We start from the raw sequence: 20,268 nt of genomic DNA on the forward strand, positions 1-20,268 counted from the left end.
CCCTTACCTCTTTTATGCTAATTTGATTTTATTAAAAAATGTATGGGTAAAGATAAATATTAAGAGAATAAGTGTAAATGATCAGTAAATTACTATTTCTCAGTAAGCAAACATTTTTAATTTATTAATATAGATAAAGCAGAAAGTTAGAAACAAAACTGTAATTACTGAACCTAAATCATCTGAAATTTTCAGGCCAATGCTGTTTTTCAAATTGTTTGCTTCAGAGCATGTTTTTTTTCAGATCATTTGTCTATTCATTCTTAAATCTGCAAGAGACTGTTTTTCATCAGTGTATAGGACTTTGAACAGCAGATAAGAGGCTATTTCTCTGATGATCCCATATTTCAGTACACAGTTTGTTCACCTGAATTTCTTGTTAGTCCCTTTGAATGAAGTAGCACCCAGGGATGATTTGAGTAGTTCCATTGTCCTGTGGTTTATTTTAAACCAGGCTCTTTCAATTAAAGCTAAGTATTCCTTCACCCGCTCAAGTTAGTGACCTGCCTGCACATAAGGATGGGGGCGAGTTTTGTTTATTTCCAGTCACCAAAGGCCTTGTCCCTCCTATGACCTAAAACACCTTGATGAGGGAGAAGGAGTTGTTGAAGGAGTGAGCCTGTGAGCTCTGGCATTCACCTGCTGAACTTAGTGTTCATAGTAGCTAATAGAGAGCACAGGAGAAGAATGGCCATGTTCCAGCCAATCCCAGTCAATAAGGCAGCACAAAAATGAGCTCCTAGGTGGCATTCAGATTATTGAGGAAATTAAGCAGAACTTCCCCATCCCACCTCCACATATACTTTTAAAATTTCTTCTACTTATTTTTAACTCTCCCAACTCTTCTATTATTATTTTGTAGTTGTAGATGAATAGAATCCTTTTATTTTATTTATTTTTATGTGGTGCTAAGGATTGAACCCAGTGCCTCTCACATGCTAGACAAGCACTTTGCCACTCAGCCCCAGCCCCTCTTCTGACTCTTGAAAGCTAAATGTATCAAATTTTAAGGGCAACTAATTATGAGCAGCTGTTCTGGGGCTGGGGAAACATCATACTCTCATTCCCTTCTCCTGCTGTCCTTTCCATAACACAATTCTAATACTGCAGGGTGAGTTGCAGGTGATACAGAGCTAAGGCTGAGAAGTCTTAGAATAGGGGCCCAGCCCTGTCACCTGTCAAGGCCTTATTACTTGATGCCCGTTTGTGGGTGGGGTTACCGCCTACTCGTGCATCTCACTGCAAGAATTCAGTGAGGCAGCACACAGCCCACCCCAGCCTTAGGCCTAGTTCCCAGGCAGTCTCCTCTTTCTTATTGGGTTTCCCTTTCTAAGCGTTGTCTATTTTGATCTTGACAGGTTAAAGTTTTTCAATCACACACTTTTTGTGAAAGCCATATGCTTTACAAAAAAATAAATTAAACAGCCCTAAGTATGTAATTCACTCTTCAGAATCATGATAATGATCCTCCTGCTTAGCTAACACTTGAAATACTAATCTTCTGAAATAGCAGATATGCCTCTCAATTACATGAAATAATCTGCAACATTGTTATTTGTAGAAATAAATTGCTTATTGTAAAAGAAGTATTCCAGGTTTGCCTTTTCTGTTTTTCTTTTTACCTTTATTTTAATATCTTTTGCAAAAATTCAAGAGCAGAACCTGCCCTTTTGACAACCTGCACAAACCAACACCCTTGAGCTGTGTGGATGCTGTTAAACTGTACTCCAGTTTGCTGTAATGTGGAAGTGTGGGTTTGAGGTCAGGGCTGTTGATTCCTTTTCCCCGTGGAAGTAGCCTCTTCTGTCCTCAACATCCTGGCCCCTTCACTGGTTTTGTTTTTCTTATTACCAGAATGTCAGCTCTGTGAGGGCAGGAATTTTTGTCTTCCTTTACCACTGTATCTACGGTGCCTGAAACAGTACCTGGGCACAGCGTAGGATTTTAAATGTCACTGATGAGAGGTGTTAGAGAATCTGAATTGTAATGAGGTTTTTTTAGTTTTAATTTTTTTTTTTTTTTTTTTTTTTAGTTGTAGACGGACACAATGTCTTTATTTACTTTTTTTATGTGGTACCGAGGATCAAACTCTGTGCCCCACATGTTAGGCAAGCACTCTACCACTGAGCTACAGCCACAGATCCTGTAATGAGGTTTTATAAATGGTCGTACATTAGGCCTCAGTGTTTTTAAACATAAACTTGCATAGCGAGGTACAACAACCTTTTATTACTTAGAGCTTGTGCTGAAGCTAATACCAGGCTCCAGAGGTGGGAGGCTAGGTATGCCAGAGCTGAAATTGAGAAGGAAGAAAATCCAAAACAAGGAACTAGAATATAAAGACATGACTTAAGCTGTGTTTTTAGCCAATATGCTTCCTTTAGGACTGGAAACAGGTCCTGGAAATTGAATAAAAACATTTGAAAATGCATTAGTTTGCAAAGACTGATGACTGCATATCCACACTCTGCCCAGTAAACATACTGTCATGTGCCTTGGGGAAATTTTATGTAATTTTGCCTTCAATATTTAGAGCAACCATCAGAGATCCAGAAATTGAAATGGACTTCCCTAGTAAAGCTGGTTTTCTTTGGCTGTGTACAGTTAGTAGAAATTGTGTTTAAAATTAGTGACATGATAAAGGCCGAGTGTCAGAAATCTTTATTAAAATGCTAATATCAGAGTATAAATATTGAAATGAATAGTGATTTCTTTGGAAAATGTGTCCATCCAGGATTTGTTTCGTCCATTAGTGTTCAGAGAATGGGGTTTCAATGGGGTTGTGGATGCCATTTTTCCAGGTTAATTAACAAGAGGAGCTTCATTGAGGGAGCATCTTGATTCTAGATCTCCTGTGCCTAAAAATTAGTAGTGCTTTATGCTGCCTTTGTTAAAGATCCCCTTTCTCAGTTGTTCACCAGAATACTTGGTTTTCAAAAGAATAATTACTTTGGATTTCTCAAATTGAAACTCAATATGTAAATTGATTTATATAAATTTTATACCTGTGGCTCCTTAGATAAATGTGTTAAAGGTTCTCAATTTTAATGAAAGTTCCGCTAAAATTTAATACATTAAATTCTTGAAAGACTTGAAAAGTTAGTTTTTACAAAGAACTGGTTTACTGAGGATTTTAAAGTGTAAACTAGTTAAATAAAATGACAAAATTATTTGAATTTGGTTTTTAAATTTAAAATTTTCTTGGCCAAGTGATTTGTGTGTGTGTGTGTGTGTGTGTCTGTGTCTGTGTCTGTGTCTGTGTGTGGTTTCTAGCAGACTGCTCAGAGGGCATCTCCATCATGTTGAGTAAAACCCCTCTAATTAGTGCTTTCAATGTAAATAATGCTGAGAGAGTTTCACCCAACTGTCATAATTTGGTTATTTGGTGCATACTGTTGGCATTCTGAAATTGCTGAGATTAAAATGTAAAACCGAGCGACCCAAAAGTGATAACTATAAAGGCAGCAATAACACTTTTTGGAATATTCTTCCAGGATAAAAATAATAACAGTTATGCTATGCAAAATGTTCACTTTACCTCAGACCTCAGTGTGGGTGTTTATTGCAGTGTGGCATGAGTAGAGACACAGGCAGCTCCTCTGCACTTCAGCAAGCTCCGAGGTGTGGCCAGAAAGAATCATTGTGGGTCTTAAGGGAAAGACCTGTGCTGCTTCAGTATGGGGTCCCAAATCATGAAGGTTTGGAAAAAAAGAATTGCTTTTGGATGATTAATGAGCAGGAGTTATTTATCTCTGTTTTATACTTCTGATTTGTAACATATTGCCAATAAATGAGAAACTTAACATTGAATATTGTTTTTCTTTTCTAGCTTCCAAAGGAATTGTCTTCAGAGACCTTTGACAAGACCATTTTAAGAGCCCTGAATCAGGGTTCCTTGAAAAGGGAGGAGAGGCGACACCCTGACCTGGAGCCCATCCTAAGGTATCAGATTACCTGACACATGCAGCCTCTCAAGTCTGACAGGCAGGGGTGCTGAGAGTCAGCTTTTAAGGGAGGTTACAGAGATTCTTTCTCTGGAGTACTTTGTAAATTGGACATTTTAATCCTTGTGCTATTTAGGTGTAGGCTAACAGTGAAATAACAAATGTACTTTGCAATTGTACTCTTCATTTCTCTAATATCATAAAATGTTTCTTCCAAAATTTGAAAATATTAAATAAAGCCTCTTATTTTCTCTAAAATATTTATTGGAAGAGGCCCTTGTCCAAACGCTCAACTTGGGAAATGCTTTAAATTGTCAAGAAGATTGGGCTGATAGATGGGAAGTGAAAGGAATTAGCCCTTTGTCGCTGGCTGCCCTTTTCTTTTCTGGAACCCAGTGCTGGTTGAGGTCAGGTTTTTGCTCTCATGCAGTTGTTAGACCATTGGAAAAGATGGGTATTAGGTGAGATGAGCCATTAGAGAGAGGAAGAGCTCGAAGGTACAGGTGAGTGAGGTAGTTGGTGGCACAGGGTTCCTGCAGAGGTGTGGGGGTTTCATGATGGGAAATCAAGGGATGTTTTGCCTAATGGTTTCTGTTTTCTCTAAAGAGGTTTTGCTTAAGAAGGGATGGGCTGAGGTTAAGAGATCAAATGCTTGAGAGTTGCGGGGACTTAAAACCATTCATTTGTAGGGATCTGGAGGACAACCTGGTGAAAGAAACCTAGTAAGCTCAACAAGGCATGGCATCCAGAGAAAGATCAGTACTTTGTAATGGTATCAATTCTACCCCATTTGCATATTTTTAAAATCTTTCCAGCAGTTCTGATCCAGGTATATATGGAAAGCGCATGGTTGGATTTGTCCTAGATGAGGGAAGGGAATTGAGGGAGAATGTTCATTTTTCTAACAAATGATGAACAGTCAGATCTAAGCTGGGCTGGGAAGTGTGAAATAGGTGGGTCTGATAGAGTGGAGTGTACCATGCTTGGAAAATAGTTGTTCTGGGAGTGATTGTTTAATTAAGCAGAGTCTGGTTGGGGTTAGAGCATGAGATGTCTGAGGAATGGATCTTGAGGTGGGTCAGTTGCTTATGGTGTTGGAGGTTGGAGTGTGCTTTTGTGCTTATCCCTCACTGAGGGCTTCTCTGTAAAAGAGAGAAATTCAGGAATAATGGCCAAGGAGGCAAATACTGTTTTACTGGAAACTTACTAATAAGTAAATTAAATAGAAGTTCTGCTGGAACCCATATGGCTTAGGGTCAGGGCTTACATGAAATTCCTTTTCTCTGCTCTCTGAACCTAAAACGTCCTGATTTAGGAAGCAGACTTCATAAAGCAGGGAGAGAACAGAGGTGTGTATCACTTTGTGTAATGGCCCTTCCCCTCATGGGAAGGGAGCTGGGCCCAGGGAGTATTCTTGGGATGGGTGGGGCTGATAAGGAAGGAAGATTTGGTCCTCCGTGGAAATAGCAAAAACTGGGAGGGGGGGGGGAATATTTTCATGGTATGACAAACTTCATAGTGTGAACATAGAAGTAAACAACAAAGGGAAAAGTGGGAGCGGTTATGAACAAATAGAACAAAGAACCTAAAATTTGAAGTGGCATTTAAGCTTGAAAAGGTGCTCATCATCAGAAATGTAACAAAAGGCATGAAGTTTTTATTTGACCTGTTGAATTGCAAAGATCAAAAAGCTTGGCAGATACTCTTTGGTGATGATGGGCATAAATTGGTAAAAATTTAGGAAAGCTTTGGGCAGTACAAAATTTAAATTGGAGAACCTGTGAATATTTACCTCACAGCTATATTTCCAGTTACATACAAAGATGAATGTTCAGAGATGGTTACTGTGGTATATTTTGGCTTGAAAAGACAACAACCAAATGTTGATACAGACAGGTTACAATAAAAGAGGGAAAGTAAAATAGTAAAGGACATGTTGTAGGGGAAGAGAAGAGGGTCTGGAAAGTAGTAATAAGTATTCATTTAGTAACTATTCACTTTGATAACTGCTCACTTTGTAACTTTGAGTCTGGATCATATATATTCTTCACTTTTAGAAAAAAGCTATCCCTCTTTAGAAACTCAGTTTACATTTTGTATGCATAACAGCTTTGGTTACTGTTTTTATTGTTTTCTTTAACCATTTTGGAATTTATTTTATTACTCCAAATGAAGTTAGGCTCTAAATTAACTTCTCTTTTTAAATAATGACTTGGTTCTTTTCCTGTAGTATTGATTTCTTTTGTGATACTTTATCATACTTTCCTAGTTATGTTAACATGTTTCTGGGTTCTCATTCCATCAGTCTGTCATTTTTGTTCCAGGATCACATTTCAATTATTAGAGATTTATAGTTATTAATAGCTGGTAAATAAATGTTTTTGTTTTTGTTTTTTTCTCCCTACTTCTGGTTCTGTTTTCAAATACTGTTACCCGTTCTCTGGTATTTATTCTTTAGTTTAAATAGTTATTTTAAAACTTGATGCATGTAACACTTTCTAGGAGATATGCTCACTGTGTGGTTCAAGTCTTAGTATTACTGTCTTTGTGTAACTCAGTTTTTAAAAGTCCTTGCTGGCTCCTGTCCTCTTTCTCCCATCCTTCTTGAATAGTTAAGTCCTAAAGCCAGTCCATGGGGCAGAGCAAAGTATGCAGCAGCATTGTGAGGGAAGGGTGATGGGTTGGAGAAAGGACCTAAGAGGTGAGGAAGCCTTGACTCCTGGGTCACTGTTGAGGGGGCCTGGCAGAATGTGAGAAGCTGCCACGGGATAACCCAGCAGGGTGCTGGAGCCTAAATAGGAGCACAGGGCTCTCCATAGAGATTGCAAGGGAGTAGTGATGACAGTGGGAGGTAGTTTGGTACAGAAGATTTGAATAAATACATTAAGGATAGCGAGATTCAGCTTGCCCTTTTTTTTTTTTTTTTTTTGTCCTCTCCCACCCCCATGGCACTTGCCAAAAGAAATTATATAGAAATGTAGAAAACCAGAATGAACCCTGTGGTGTGATTGAAATTGAAGTTACTGAATTCAAGCTATTCAGTTATCTGTATCTATAGAAATGCAGTTGTGTGTGTGTGTGTGTGCGCGTGCATGCGCACCCACATGTTCCCCAGCCCTGCCCATCAAAAGGGTCTGGAAACAGCAACACTAATAACTACCCACATACTGATGCTCTGATCTCAACTTACCTACCATTCTCCACTACAGGAAACTTGGACATCTTGGAAGACAAGCTGATTTTTAAGGGATTAGGCAGGAAAATACAAGGTGATCCTGTTGTACAAAAAGCAAGGAAGTGCTCAAAGAATGATATGGATTTGTCACAAGAACACAGAACAGTGGTCAGATCTGGGGCAAAGAGAATATCACAACAAATAACAATAGTAACAGTAAATAAAATAGGAAACTGAGTCCATGTTCAAATAAATAATAAATGAATCAGTTGAACATTTGATGAGTAGCATATTGACATTATCAAAGTTCTCTCATACTGTTTTCCCACAAAATAATGCTCATTAATTATAAAGGGAGAAAGTGATATTAGAGTGAATGAAGTAGCCTGACAGAGACTACTTAAATCAAGTAAATTTAATCAGATGTATGTCAGTCAAAATCGTCTACCATAATGATCAGCTGCAGCAAAGTAGCAGCCCTCACTGCTCTGATCATCCTTCATGAATCGGACCAGACACACCTGAATTAAGAACACTCCCAGAACACCTAGCCTGTTCCCTCACAGCCCGAAGAGCCTCAGGGAAGATGAGGACATGAGAGGCATGGTAGCTGGATGTAGCACAGGAATCTGAACTTAGTCTTTGAGATAAAAAGGACCCTTTGGAGTCAGTTTGCAAGACTTTCATCAGGATTTGAGGATTAGAAGGTAATAATTGATCAGTGTTAATTACCCAACGTGGATTGTGGAAGAAAGTAGGAAATGCTTGTTGATATCATCCCAGGTGTTAAGGCAGCAGAATAACTATTTACAGTCTAGGTTTAAAAAAAAAAAATCTCTGCACTGCATTAGTGACTTTTCTGTAAGTTTGAGATTTTTCAGAAGGAAAAAAGTTAATTTCCACATAGAATTTGACTTTATACCAGGATTGCATTTAAAGGAGTCATCTTAGCAGTAATCCTTTTTTGCCTGTTTTCATTAAATGGCTTGGGACATGGTAACACATCAGTACATGTAAAAGATCTCATTTTTTATCCTACATAATCCACTTTTAACTGGATCTTACTTAAATCGGTGTATTTTATGGCCATTTCAGTTGTTGCATGATTTCTTTAAATTACTACAAATAATATTTCAGTGTCTAGGGATATGTTTTAACACATTTGGATACATTTATCTGTAAGATAAATTTGTAGAATTACAAAGGTTATACACATTTTTAAGATGTAGTATTTCTGTTACTTCCAAAGAGGTAATAGCACTTTGTATCCTCCGAAGGGAGCCTTGTATCTGTTTCCCACTTTAACAAACAAAACAGTCCCAATTTCTTCTCTTTGCCGGTCTCAAAAAAAAATGATTTTAATCTGTACTTTGGTGACTGTTCACACATTCCTGGATGGCTTTACCCATCTTTTTCACTTTTTTATTAGCCTTATTGATTGATAAACGTTCCTTGTTGAATTAAAGAAACAAGCTCTGTTTGTCCTTTTTTCTTTTTGTTTGTTTTTTGATATTGGGGGGTTGAATCCAGGGCCTTGTTCATGGTAGGCTGGGACTCTGCCCCTGAGCTACTTCCCAGCCCTGTCCTTATTTTTTAATCATACAGATATTTTAAAAGTATATAGAGACAGATTTATCAGTCTTTTATGTTTCAGGATTTTATGTCATCCTTAGAAAAACTTTTGAAAGATTATAAAGTCTGGTTTCTTTGATAACTTCCTCTTTTAAAAAAATCTTAGATTCACTTATAGTTGGTTTTGGTGTAAGATGCATGGAAGGGGCCAGGTGTAGTGGCACATGCCTGTAATTCCGGGAGGCTGAGACATGAGGATTAAAAGTTCAAAGCCAACCTCAGCAACTTAGTGAGGCCATAAGCAACTCAGTGAGACCCTGTCTCTAAGTAAAATACAAAATAGGACTGGGGATGTGACTCAGTGGTTAAGTGTCCAGGGTTTAGTCCCCATACCAAAAACGATGCTCTGTCTTCTCCTAAATGGACGATCTGATCTTGACACCACCAAGATGTTAGGAAACTTCATTCTCAGTTTGTGAATTTTAGAATAGTATATCATTATTCATGTCCCCTAAGAAATGTAACAATTATGATGGAGGTGGGGAGAAAATGAATGAAAATGGTAAATAGGAAATGAGTTTATAAGTGCAATAGAGATTAGTTTGGTTGATACAGGATATACTATGTTTAGTCCCAGATGAGCTGTAAACTAGATGAATGGAAATATGACGTTAAAATGTACATTTGGGTCCAGATGGTTTCTGTCATGTCAAAAGTAATCCTGTTTTTCTTACTCATGTAATTTTAAGTGGTTTCGAACCTCTTTGATTTTAAATATAGGTGTAATTGCATCTGTGGTTATACACTGATGAGCCCTGGGCTTTAGTCTGCAGTAATTTCAGCTTTTACGTGAGTGGTTTAAATATATATACTTCAGTGTTCCTTTGGTGGCTATACTCTCAGTATTTGGAAACACACCTGGGTTGTCCCGTGGACTCAGGCCTTGAATTAAGGTGTGTCTGTGCTTTTGGACCAGTTGATTTGTGAATGTAGCTAGGTGTGGGTTCCACCACTGCTTCTGTGTTTGAAACCCAGGCTTAGGCAGTACATTCAGAACTAGAAAGTAGAACTAAAATTTAGATTAACTCCTTATTTCAGATCTTGGTGGTTTTCCCCTCTCTTCATTTCCCTTTGTGTCTTCCCATTGAATGTTTACCTCTACTTTGGAGGTACCAAAAAGCACGTTTGCCTAAATATGCAAGGCAACTTTGACTTATAAAGGCCATCTGTTGTTATTGTAGTTAATAATTGAATTGCAAAAGTAAATAATAGGTCAAAAATCTTGGGGAGAAATTAAGAATTAATTTTAAATGAGCATTAAAGTGTTCAACAGTATCTGAGGTGTATTTGTATTTTGAGTACCTATGCAGTTGGCAGTGTTACTGTTTTGTTTACATATACGATTTGAATCTCATAATCCTAAGGAATTTGAATCTGAAAAGCTAATACACCTTATTTATATGTGGTTGAAGTAGGATTCAGATCCAGGTGAATCCTCCATGAGACTGTGCTCGAGTATGTGCTCAAGACCTGTTTTACAGGTTCCACTGTAGAGAAAACCTGTAGTGTATAGGGAGTCTTTTAATTACATTAATAAAAGGAAAACTGGGTTTCAGAGGTAACTTAGAATCATGGTATGATAGTTTCAGCAGTAGCCATGCTTCAGGATATAATAGCACTTGAATAGTATGTGTAAACTGCCTTGATGTGTTCCATATTTTCCAGGACTTTTAGCATCCCAAACTTCCCAAGCTCTTACATTCAGAGTATGGGAAGGTCCCTTAATCATACAGCCAAATGAGAAAAAATAACACTTATGAAGAAATGTAATGATAAAGATATTGCAGTTCTTATTCTGGGCAGAAAGGTACCTGTTGGACCACTTGGGCAAAAGAATGAAGTAATACTTTTTTTTTTTTTTGCCAGATTTGAAACTTGACCATTAAAAATGAACCTGTTTAGTAGATTCTTGCAAATTAGTCCTGTTAAATTTTATTCACTTCTTTCCATAGGAAATTTATTAGAAAATATTCTTTACTTAAGGAGAAAAAAAAAAGTTTTCTGCCCCTTATACTAAATACTCTTTTTTATGTATATGCCTTAAATTAACAAATCTTTTTTCTCTTTATATGCAGGCAGCTATTTTCAACTTCATCACAAGCTTTTCTACAGAGTCAAAAAGTACACAGCTTTTTTCGGTCCATATCGTCAGACTCTCTACACAGTCTCAGTAAGCATCCGCCATTCCTCTGTGGAAGTCCCAGGGATTTTTTGGTTTGGTGTTCATGCTTTACCATGTCATCCTAGAGTTAAAAGTTGAGGAATGGTGACATACAAGTAAGAAATATTTGTCATTTTTAATGAATTTTACACTGCACTTTTAAAGAAAGTAGTATAAAAAGTGAATACAACAACACAGACTGGTTACCAGGGAGAGCCTAAGAATCTATGACTCTGGCAGATGCCCACGTGCCTTGCCGGACCTGGCTTACAGATTGGAGAGATGTGGAGACGCAGTGTAGGGTGTGTTGGGTTACCTGTTGCTGTGACCTTCAGAGCCTTCCAGCTTCACTGTCTCACTTCCTCTTCATGTTCAGCCATTTAAAGGCCAACCATTCCAGTATCTTCAGCCAGGTCTTGTTTCATGCAAGCTTGTATCTGTAAAACCCAGCTCTTTGTCTACATTCCTTTTCTCACTCTCTCCTGTGCCGGGGCTATTACCGGGATAAAGTCGATTGTTAATCTCCTATTAAAAAACATTAAAAGTTGGGTGTGTAATTCAAGCCCACTCTGAACTTCCTTGAGCTTGCCTTGGATCTGTCAGGCTCTAGCTTCATGGAGTCTGCATTGTCCAGCATGCCTGCCATTCCTGCCCGGCATCTCTGCTCATTCGTACCCTTGCTTGCGCATCCATCTTTTATCACTGTCCACTAAAATCACACCTGTGTTAAGACCCGACTGCACTTCTTCCAGAAAACTTTCCTGGTTTTTTCTTCTATTTTTCTGTTTGGTTTTGCCCTCATGTTCCAGCATTCGTCACAGTCTACTCTGTTCAGTTGTGTACACATCTTCCTCAGCCTGCCTTTTAAATGAATATTTTGCCTGGAATATTGATAGGTGCTTTAGAGAATTTCTGCTAAATTTAAGTGCAATCATTGAATCAAGGAACTTTTTTTTTCTTTAAATCTTTCCTTCTGCTTTCAATAATTATATTTTCCAGTACCTCTAAAGGTGAGAGAAAACTCACATTTCCTCAGTTTGAGGTGGGTGAAAAATATGATTAGATGTTACAACATATGGGATGATTTTTAAAGTCTCATTAATTGAGTGTATGTGTATGCGCCTGTGCTTTAAATATTCTAGAACATAATTAGATTTAAAGTACGACTCTTTTTTTGACTAGTTGCCTCAGACAAGATGCCCAACTCCATGTTGAATTTGTGTGTGAATAGTGGCAATGACTTTTAAAGTTCTGGTCATTCTAGAGCTAAATAGATTTAATGATCAGTGTTTTCACCCTGAGCCAGGTGTAAGTACTTCTAATAAATATCTATCAGTAGTATCTGTTAAATCCTAAAAAGTCATTAAAACACACAGTTAAACTTTTAAACTTAATTTCAGATTAACATGATGCCCAGGGAAGCTTACCCACATGAAGAGGGAGGAGGATGTGTATAAATAAGGAAAAGCTCATCATGAGGGTTTGACAGTGTTTGAATCACATAAACAATGCAGATGAGGTTGGCAGATGTTGTTTTAAGGTTATAAAATTGAAATACTCTTGTTGAAAGTACAAATACTGTTGTTGTGGGTATCTTGTCATCATAATATGTGTACGTGTTTGTGCTGTTTCATGTCTTACTACTGAACGTGTTGTCAAGGTTCACTTGCAGTTTTAAAGATAGCTCTACCATTTTGCCCCCACCCCGACCCGTACCAGAGAGCAGACTACATAATCCTGACAACTAGCTCTAAGGAAACAATGTTCAGCTCCTGGGTGACTTAAAATGTTGAACTCTGGAACATATTGCTATCAGAAATGTGCTCTTGGTCAGTACTCGTTCACTGGTGCTTGTTTCTGCTCTGTGATAGAACAGAAATTCATAGTGGACACTGAATTCTGTAGAACTTCATCAGTGCCCCAGTGTGATTTGGTTTCATAAAATTACAACAGAGCCGAGATTTAAAAAAAAAGAACACATATGTTTGAGAGGCATCCCTCTTGTCCATTTGCTCGTTTTGCACAGGAGCACCACAATATTTGTGGTGTGTTTAGGTTGGGTTGTGTGGTACTTAAGGAGATAGCTGGCTTCACAACTCCTCTTAGGATTGGTGCTTTGTGCCATGTCTACTTAATTTCTTAGGGGTTCTAACTAGTAGAAATGTTCTCTTCGCTACTAATTCTCTACTCACTTCTTTGTTGGGGCAGGGAGAATAATCGTTGTTTTTGTCATCTTTATCTGGTTTTTATAATTTCCTGAGGAATTAATAGTGTTGAATTATTACCCGTAGGTAACTTACAATCCTCTCTGAAGACCTCTAAGATACTAGAACATTTAAAAGAAGACAGCTCAGAAGCTTCAAGTCAAGAAGAAGGTAAATGTAGGTTTACTAGAATAAGGGATTATGCCTGATGTTGACAACCCAGTTAAGGATCCTAGACCCAGACATAATGGGAATTGGGATGTGACAGAGGTGACATCACAAACAAGTAGGTAAAAAATAGTGTTCGCTGAACTGGTGTACACACAATTGACTTTCAGCATAAAATGTATGTATGTAATGAGATCCCTACTTACATCATGTCCTTTCAGGTGAGTTACAACTTGGTTTTGTAAAACTTAAACTTTTAAATGTTAATCTGAAAAGACAAGACTTTCTTTGAACAAGATAGAACATTACCATACATTTGACTAATTAAATAAAAGCTTACAAATGATCAGAGAAGCCGTACAATTAGAAAATAATCCACAGAAGAGGAGATGCTGTTAGCAGGATAGTTAAAGATAAAAGACTGTGCAGAATATATAAGGACCCTTCTGAAAAATGATTGAGAAAATCATCCCAACGGAAATATGAGCAAAAGATATAAGTAGATAATTCATAGGAGACTTTGAACAGCCATTAAACATTGTGCAGCCTCACTAGTAGTAGAGAAAATGAAACAGTGATACATCATTTCACACTCATCAGATTGTCAAAGCATTTTCAGGTCTGACCTTATCATGTATATTAAACAATAAGGGCTTTGTACTGCTGATGGGGATGTAAATGAGTACAACTATTTTGGACAGAAATTTGGAATAATATAATAAAGTTGGAGTTAATTTTTTGCTGTTGTCCTATGATTATCTATAAAAATTTGTTGTATGTGTGCTCAAGGAGATGTAGACAGTAGTATTCATGGCACCACTGTTGGTAAGAGCAAATACCAGGAAATTACCTTAATGTCTCAAGTGTTAGTGAACTTATAAATTGTGATATATCTGTTCTGGGTTGCAGTTAAAAGATATTTCTAGTATATTCAAACATGCAGCACCACTTTCACTAGAGTATTCCAAGAAGTTGGGTACTAATTAACCTCTGTAGATGAAGGCAGCTGAATGGTCATAGCCCATCTATGATATTTTGTTTAATTTTTAAAAAAGGCAACTAGACAGAAGTCTGGATGTGGCTGTACCATGGGTATTTATTATGTTAATAGATTTTTTTTTTTTTAATATTTGAAACACAGCCAGGTGCAGTGGCACACACATGTAATCCCAGCTGAGACAGGAGGATCACAATTTCAAGGTCATCCTTGGCAGTCTAGTGAGGTCCTGTCTCAAAATAAAAAGGGTTGGGGATGTAGCTCAGTGTTAGAACTGACCCCCCATCCCAGGTTCTGCCCTCAGTATATTTAAAATATATATATATATGTTATATACACACACATACAAACATAAACATATACATACATGCACACACACACACTTTTTTTCAAACACTTCATTTTTTATTGGTTAAACAAATTTTTTGTGAAATTGAATGTTGTAGTTAAAGTAGCACGTCCATATTAGACTTTTGTAGTTTTGGACAAGATTGATGTGTTGTTAGGTGAAACACATTTGAGAGGATATTTAAGGTAATTCAGTAGCTTATTACATCTTTTTGTGTGGGAGGTGGGGTTGAGGGATACTGGGGATTGAACTCAACCGTGCTTTACCACTGAGCAAACCCTTCCTTTTTTTATTTTTATTTTTTCAAATTTTGAGACAGGTTCTCACTAAGTTACCAAGGCTGACCTCAAATTTGAGATCCTCCTGTCTCAGCCTCCCAAATCACTGGGATTACAGGCAGGCACCACTGAGCCTGGCTCACTTATTATGTCTTTGAAAAATTGCTTAAAATATTTTTCTTTAGTGGGAAATGCTTAGAAGTGCTATGCGCTGTCTATCAACAGTGTTTCAATGGCATAAATTAATAGCATTGTCCTTTTGGATATTTGCTGCAGCATTAGTATAATAAATTAATTTTTCTTCTATTCTAGATGTGTTGCAGCACACCATAATCCACAAGAAACATACTGGGAAAAGTCCCATTGTGAAGTAGGTATCTAATTTCTAAAATACAAATGCCTTTGTACATTTTTAAATTGGTGTAACATTTAATTAGATTATGGGTATGTTTGGCTATAATTCTGCCATGTTGCTGTTTGCTTTTCATTTGGACCACCTATTCTGTGTTTCCTTTTGTCTCCTTTCTTGTTGCCTTTGGGTTATTGCGGTTTTGTTTGTTTGTTTGTTTGTTTGTTTTATTGTTTTTCTCTTCCATTAGCCTTCATAGCTGTATATTTTTTCTCTGTTCTAGTTGTTATCCTAGAACCTGTATTATATATCTTGACTTATTAATGTCTGGTATAAATTTGTGCTTGTATCATTTCCCAATTTGAGGACCTTAGATCACTGTAGCCATATTTCTTTTCCTGAGTTATAAATCATAGTTATCATGCATTTTAATTCTCTTTATTATTTTAAGCCCCATGAGGTCTTTAACCAGTATTCACTTGGACTTTATCATTCTTTTGCTCTTTTTTCTTCCTGTGTCTCTAAGCACACACATGTGACCATTTATTTTCCTTCTAACTAAAGAACACCAAGTATTTCCTATAGTTACACCTACCAGTGATGCATGCAGTTAGATTTTACCAGGGGACAGGGTATGATTTGCCTTCAATTTTAAAATATCTTTTTGTTGGATATGGATTTCTGGGTTGGCAGTTACTTTCTGTTAGCTTTTTGAAACTATAATTTCATTGTCTTCTGGTCAAATACCTTTGGTCTCTCTCTTATCCTCTCTACCCACCTCTGATTTCTCCTGCAGATTACATGAAATCACTTATGGAATTTCGGACTCACATCCTGTTAGTACTGTCTTCCTCAGCTATCTGCCACAGACTTTGTACTTTCTGCCTCAGGGCCTTTGCTGATTCAGTATAGAGTATACTTGCTTCCTATTCTTTAGTAAATAATTTTAGAAGGTTCCAGTAGCTTTGAGCCCCCTTTGCTTATCGTGGAAACCTCATTGGAGTCTTTTGCTATTTCCCTCTTCCTACTCCCTTGCTCTTATTCTCTGGGACCACCTCTCAGACAAATTATGTCATTCTAGACTTTGCTTTTGAGGGGAACCCAAACTCATGCTATCTGGCCTTCAGTGTTCAGTTAATATATTATTGTTGCTCTTTTAAGGGTAATATACTTTTTCCTATGATATTTAGTTCTCTTTGTATGGATTCTTAAATCTGTAGCTCTATATCTTTTGTTTTTTGAAAACTCCTAGCTCTTACCTCCTCAAATTGGATCTGCCCTGTTCTCTTGCTCCATCTTCTAAGACTTACCCCAAATCCTTGTATATTAGACTTTTTACTGTGTCCTACATGTCTTTTTACTTATACTTGTTTTCCGTATTTTTATTGTTTCCCTCTCAGTACTTAAAAATATTAAATCCGTACCATTTATTCTTAACTAGTATTTCTTCATCTGTTGCCCATCCATTGAGTTTATTTTGCAGTTCTAGAATTTAAATTTGGTTCTTTATATTTTCTCGTACTCTTCCAAATCCTCAACCTTGTTCTGTTCATTGACCATGTGAAGCACCATTTCACATACAGACTAAAAGTTCATATCCAGTAACTTCATCTTTTGGATTCTTTATGGGCCTCATTCTATTGTTTGTGTCTTTGGTTTTCAGTCATTTTTTCCTATCCCTTCTTACGCCTGGTTATACACAATATTTAGGACAGTGATTTTTCTCAATATAGAATTGTGTAGTCTCTCTGTTCCCAGCTTTCAGGGGTACAAGATAACCTCATTGCAAGATGTCTCAAGGCAGAGCACACTTTTATTACTATCATTTGTAGAGACAGATATTAGTAATAAACTAGATGTATACCTGTTTATTTCTCATAATACCTTTTTTCCCTTAGACTTATCACTAGGTATTCAAAAAATGAAAACTAATAGGTGAAAGAAAGGGTTACTATAGCTTCTTCATTGAAATGGTATAGCAGGTTGAATTATTGAGGATAAATTTCATAAACTTTTCACAAGGTTATGCTTTCATAAACGCTTCTTTTGATAGCAGTATTGGTACGAGCTGCTCTCCATTGGATGGGCTTACCATGCAGTATTCTGAACAGAATGGAATTGTGGATTGGAGGAAGCAAGGCTGCACCACGAGTCAGCACCCAGAGCACTGTGTGGCCTTAGCTGAGCAGGTACCTGGGGGTTTTGTTTTAGTGCCATATGAAGTATTGCTACCCTGTATTCTTTTAAAAAAGAGCGTGTAAGCATTTAGGCAGATGGCATTCTGGTAGGAAGAAATTAAGGAGGATTTCATTGTTACAGACTTCATGCTTTTATATATGGTCTAAGCTCTTATGATACTTGAGAAAGTATATTTTAGAAAACTTTTATTACATAAAAGTAATACATTGTAATATGACAACCAAAATGTTTATTCTAACTAGGGATACACATAAATTGTTATGCCAGATTTTTTTGGTCTTTAAAGAATTATTCACATTTCAATTACCCTCTTGCTACGGGTGATGTGAATTTTCAATCTGAACTTTCTCATGAGTAGTTGGTCTAGTTTACTGGCACTCATGAGTGTAATTAGGGAACATTTGCTTTCCTAGAAGGTTGTGATCACAGAGCAGAGTGCTCTCAAGTGTGTTCAGTGTACTGTACCACCACAGATTTGGAGGGAAGTATTCATGCTGTAAGTATGGACCAGTCTTTGTTCTATCTAGAAAATTGATTTGTTAGCCTGATTTCTATTTTCTGGCCATACTCAGATCCAGATATTAACTCTTCATGGAATGTGTTTTTATGAACCAAGGCACATTTTAAAAAATTGGACATTATCTCAGTCATACTTACAAAATGACCCCTTTTCTAAGCCCTTCTTATTGTACTTCCCCATCCCGTCCATTCCAGTGTCTCAGCGCTCTCTTGGAGTTAACCAAATTGTATGTTGTTAGTTTTATTAAACCTGAACTTCAGGAGAATACTAATAAATCTGTAGCATATACCAGTCACTTGATTGTTTTATTTTGTACAGTAGTCCCTCCTTATCCACAGGGGGTACACTCCAAGACCCCTGGTGGATGTCTGAAATTGTGAATAGTACCAAATACTATATAGGTTATTTTTCTCATATGTATGGTACATAGCTATAATAAAATTCAGTTTGTAAATTGGGCACAGTAAGAAATTAATGGTAGTAATAAAACAGAATAATTATAACAGTATGCCATAATAGATGTTATATTAACATGGTCAGCCTCACAACTGCTATGGAGTGAGTAGTGAATGCAGCAAAGATAGGCTGAACAAAGAGAATGATGACTTGTGTCCTAGAAGGGATGGAGTGTGATAGCATGACATTTCATCATGCTACTCAAAATAGTTACTTAAAACTTATGACATGTTTGTTTCTGGAATTTTCTATTAATATTTTTGGACCATGATTGATCACACAGAGTGTAACTACAGATGAGGAGGGACTACTATAATCAGAAGAAAAGAATAGAGATCCATAAAAGAAAAAATAGGTATTTTTCTCATGATTAATACAAAGTATTTGTAATAATATGTCCATTTTAGTGCTTCTGGTAGGTAACTTCAAAAATAGTTTGGAAGTCAAAATTTGTTATAATATGTAACTATGAAAACATATCATTTTAATGTTTGCTATCCCAATAAAAGGATACCTACATTCGTATGTCTTTTTTTCTTCTATTAGCATTCTGCAGAAAAACGGAGTTTATCTTCATTAAATAAGAAGAAAGGAAAGCCACAAATAGAAAAGTAGGTTCAATTTAATGTTACTGTAAATAGAATTGATATGAAAAGATAGGTGGCATTTGATTATGGGCATATTTAGATAATCTACATAGTGTTTTTTGTTAGGTTTCTTTTCATATTTTAAATTCTGGGCTTAATTCTTTTGGCTGAAAATATCAGCGTGTGTAGGTGATAGAAGTAAATCTGTTGTCAAATACTATGTTGAAGTTAGGCATGGTGGCTGGCTACCTGAGAGGCTGAGGCAGGACGATCATAAGTTCCAGGCCAGCCTGGGCAACTTAGCAAGACCCTGTCTCAAATCTAAAAAAATTAAAAGGTCTGAGAGTATATCTCAGAGGTCGAGCACTTGCCTAGCCATGCCAAGGCCCTGGGTTTGATCCCTAGTATCAGGGGAAAAAAAAACTATGTAGAGTTTGGAGGGGCAGAACTCTCAGAACTAACGGTCCTTTTTACTGACAGATTTTTTCCTTACTAAAATTTCTTTCAATTATAAAAATCTCGGGGAATTTTAGTAATATTGTACTTAATGTATTTGATAGAGAACCTTATAAAAATGTTAGTAATATGTACATTTGACTTAGGGAGAAAATTAAGAAAACGGACAACAGGCTGAATAGTAGAATAAATGGTATTAGGCTGTCTGCTCCTCAGCATGCCCATGGTGGTACTGTGAAAGGTAAGAAAGGTTTTTTCTTTCAAATACTCATCTAAATATTTTCAGCACTAATACATACTGTATTAGTAGGTCTTCAGCTGTTGTGTCAGATCCTGATATTATAATTTACCTTGCATTGATGTGTACAGCAATTTCCAAATTAAACTGTTCTGAAATTACTGGGCTTAATTTAGAGACTGTAAGCCAGCCATGGAGGGAAGCATTTCCTTCCTGCCTTATAAGCACTTACCATTTACCCTTCCTTTGGTGGTAGCAGTCACCCAGCTTATTTCTTCCTCAGGCCAGTCCCACACCAGAACAGACAGAAGTCCCTCTCATCAGAGAGGGTCTTTTGTATAGCTTTGCAGGCCCCCCTCAACAAAGTCTGGGCATATTCTTATCTAAGTTAGTTTTTAGAATATTGTTGTTGTTTTTTCACGATTTAATAACTGCCTCTATGGGACCCTCATTTTTTTAAAACTAGATTTATTGTGGTTTCCATTTACTCACCATATTTTACAGTCTTTTTATTTTTAGTTTCAAGGTTCATTTTACTGAGAAGTGCCTCTTCTG

General features: G+C 37.0%; 1 protein-coding gene across 1 annotated transcript in view; it reads left to right on the forward strand.

Moving 5' to 3' along the window:
- The window catches only part of ZCCHC2 (zinc finger CCHC-type containing 2), a 55,403-nt gene that overhangs the window by 22,710 nt on the left and 12,425 nt on the right, over positions 1 to 20,268 (forward strand). Inside the window, 7 exon segments of the mRNA XM_079109023.1 lie at positions 3,830 to 3,942; positions 10,827 to 10,921; positions 13,204 to 13,287; positions 15,221 to 15,278; positions 17,311 to 17,446; positions 18,979 to 19,043; positions 19,622 to 19,716. Of these exon segments, the coding sequence (XP_078965149.1) occupies positions 3,830 to 3,942; positions 10,827 to 10,921; positions 13,204 to 13,287; positions 15,221 to 15,278; positions 17,311 to 17,446; positions 18,979 to 19,043; positions 19,622 to 19,716 (646 nt within the window).

This window comes from Sciurus vulgaris (assembly GCF_902686455.1).
Source record: "Sciurus vulgaris genome assembly, chromosome: 13".
NCBI lineage: Eukaryota > Metazoa > Chordata > Mammalia > Rodentia > Sciuridae > Sciurus > Sciurus vulgaris.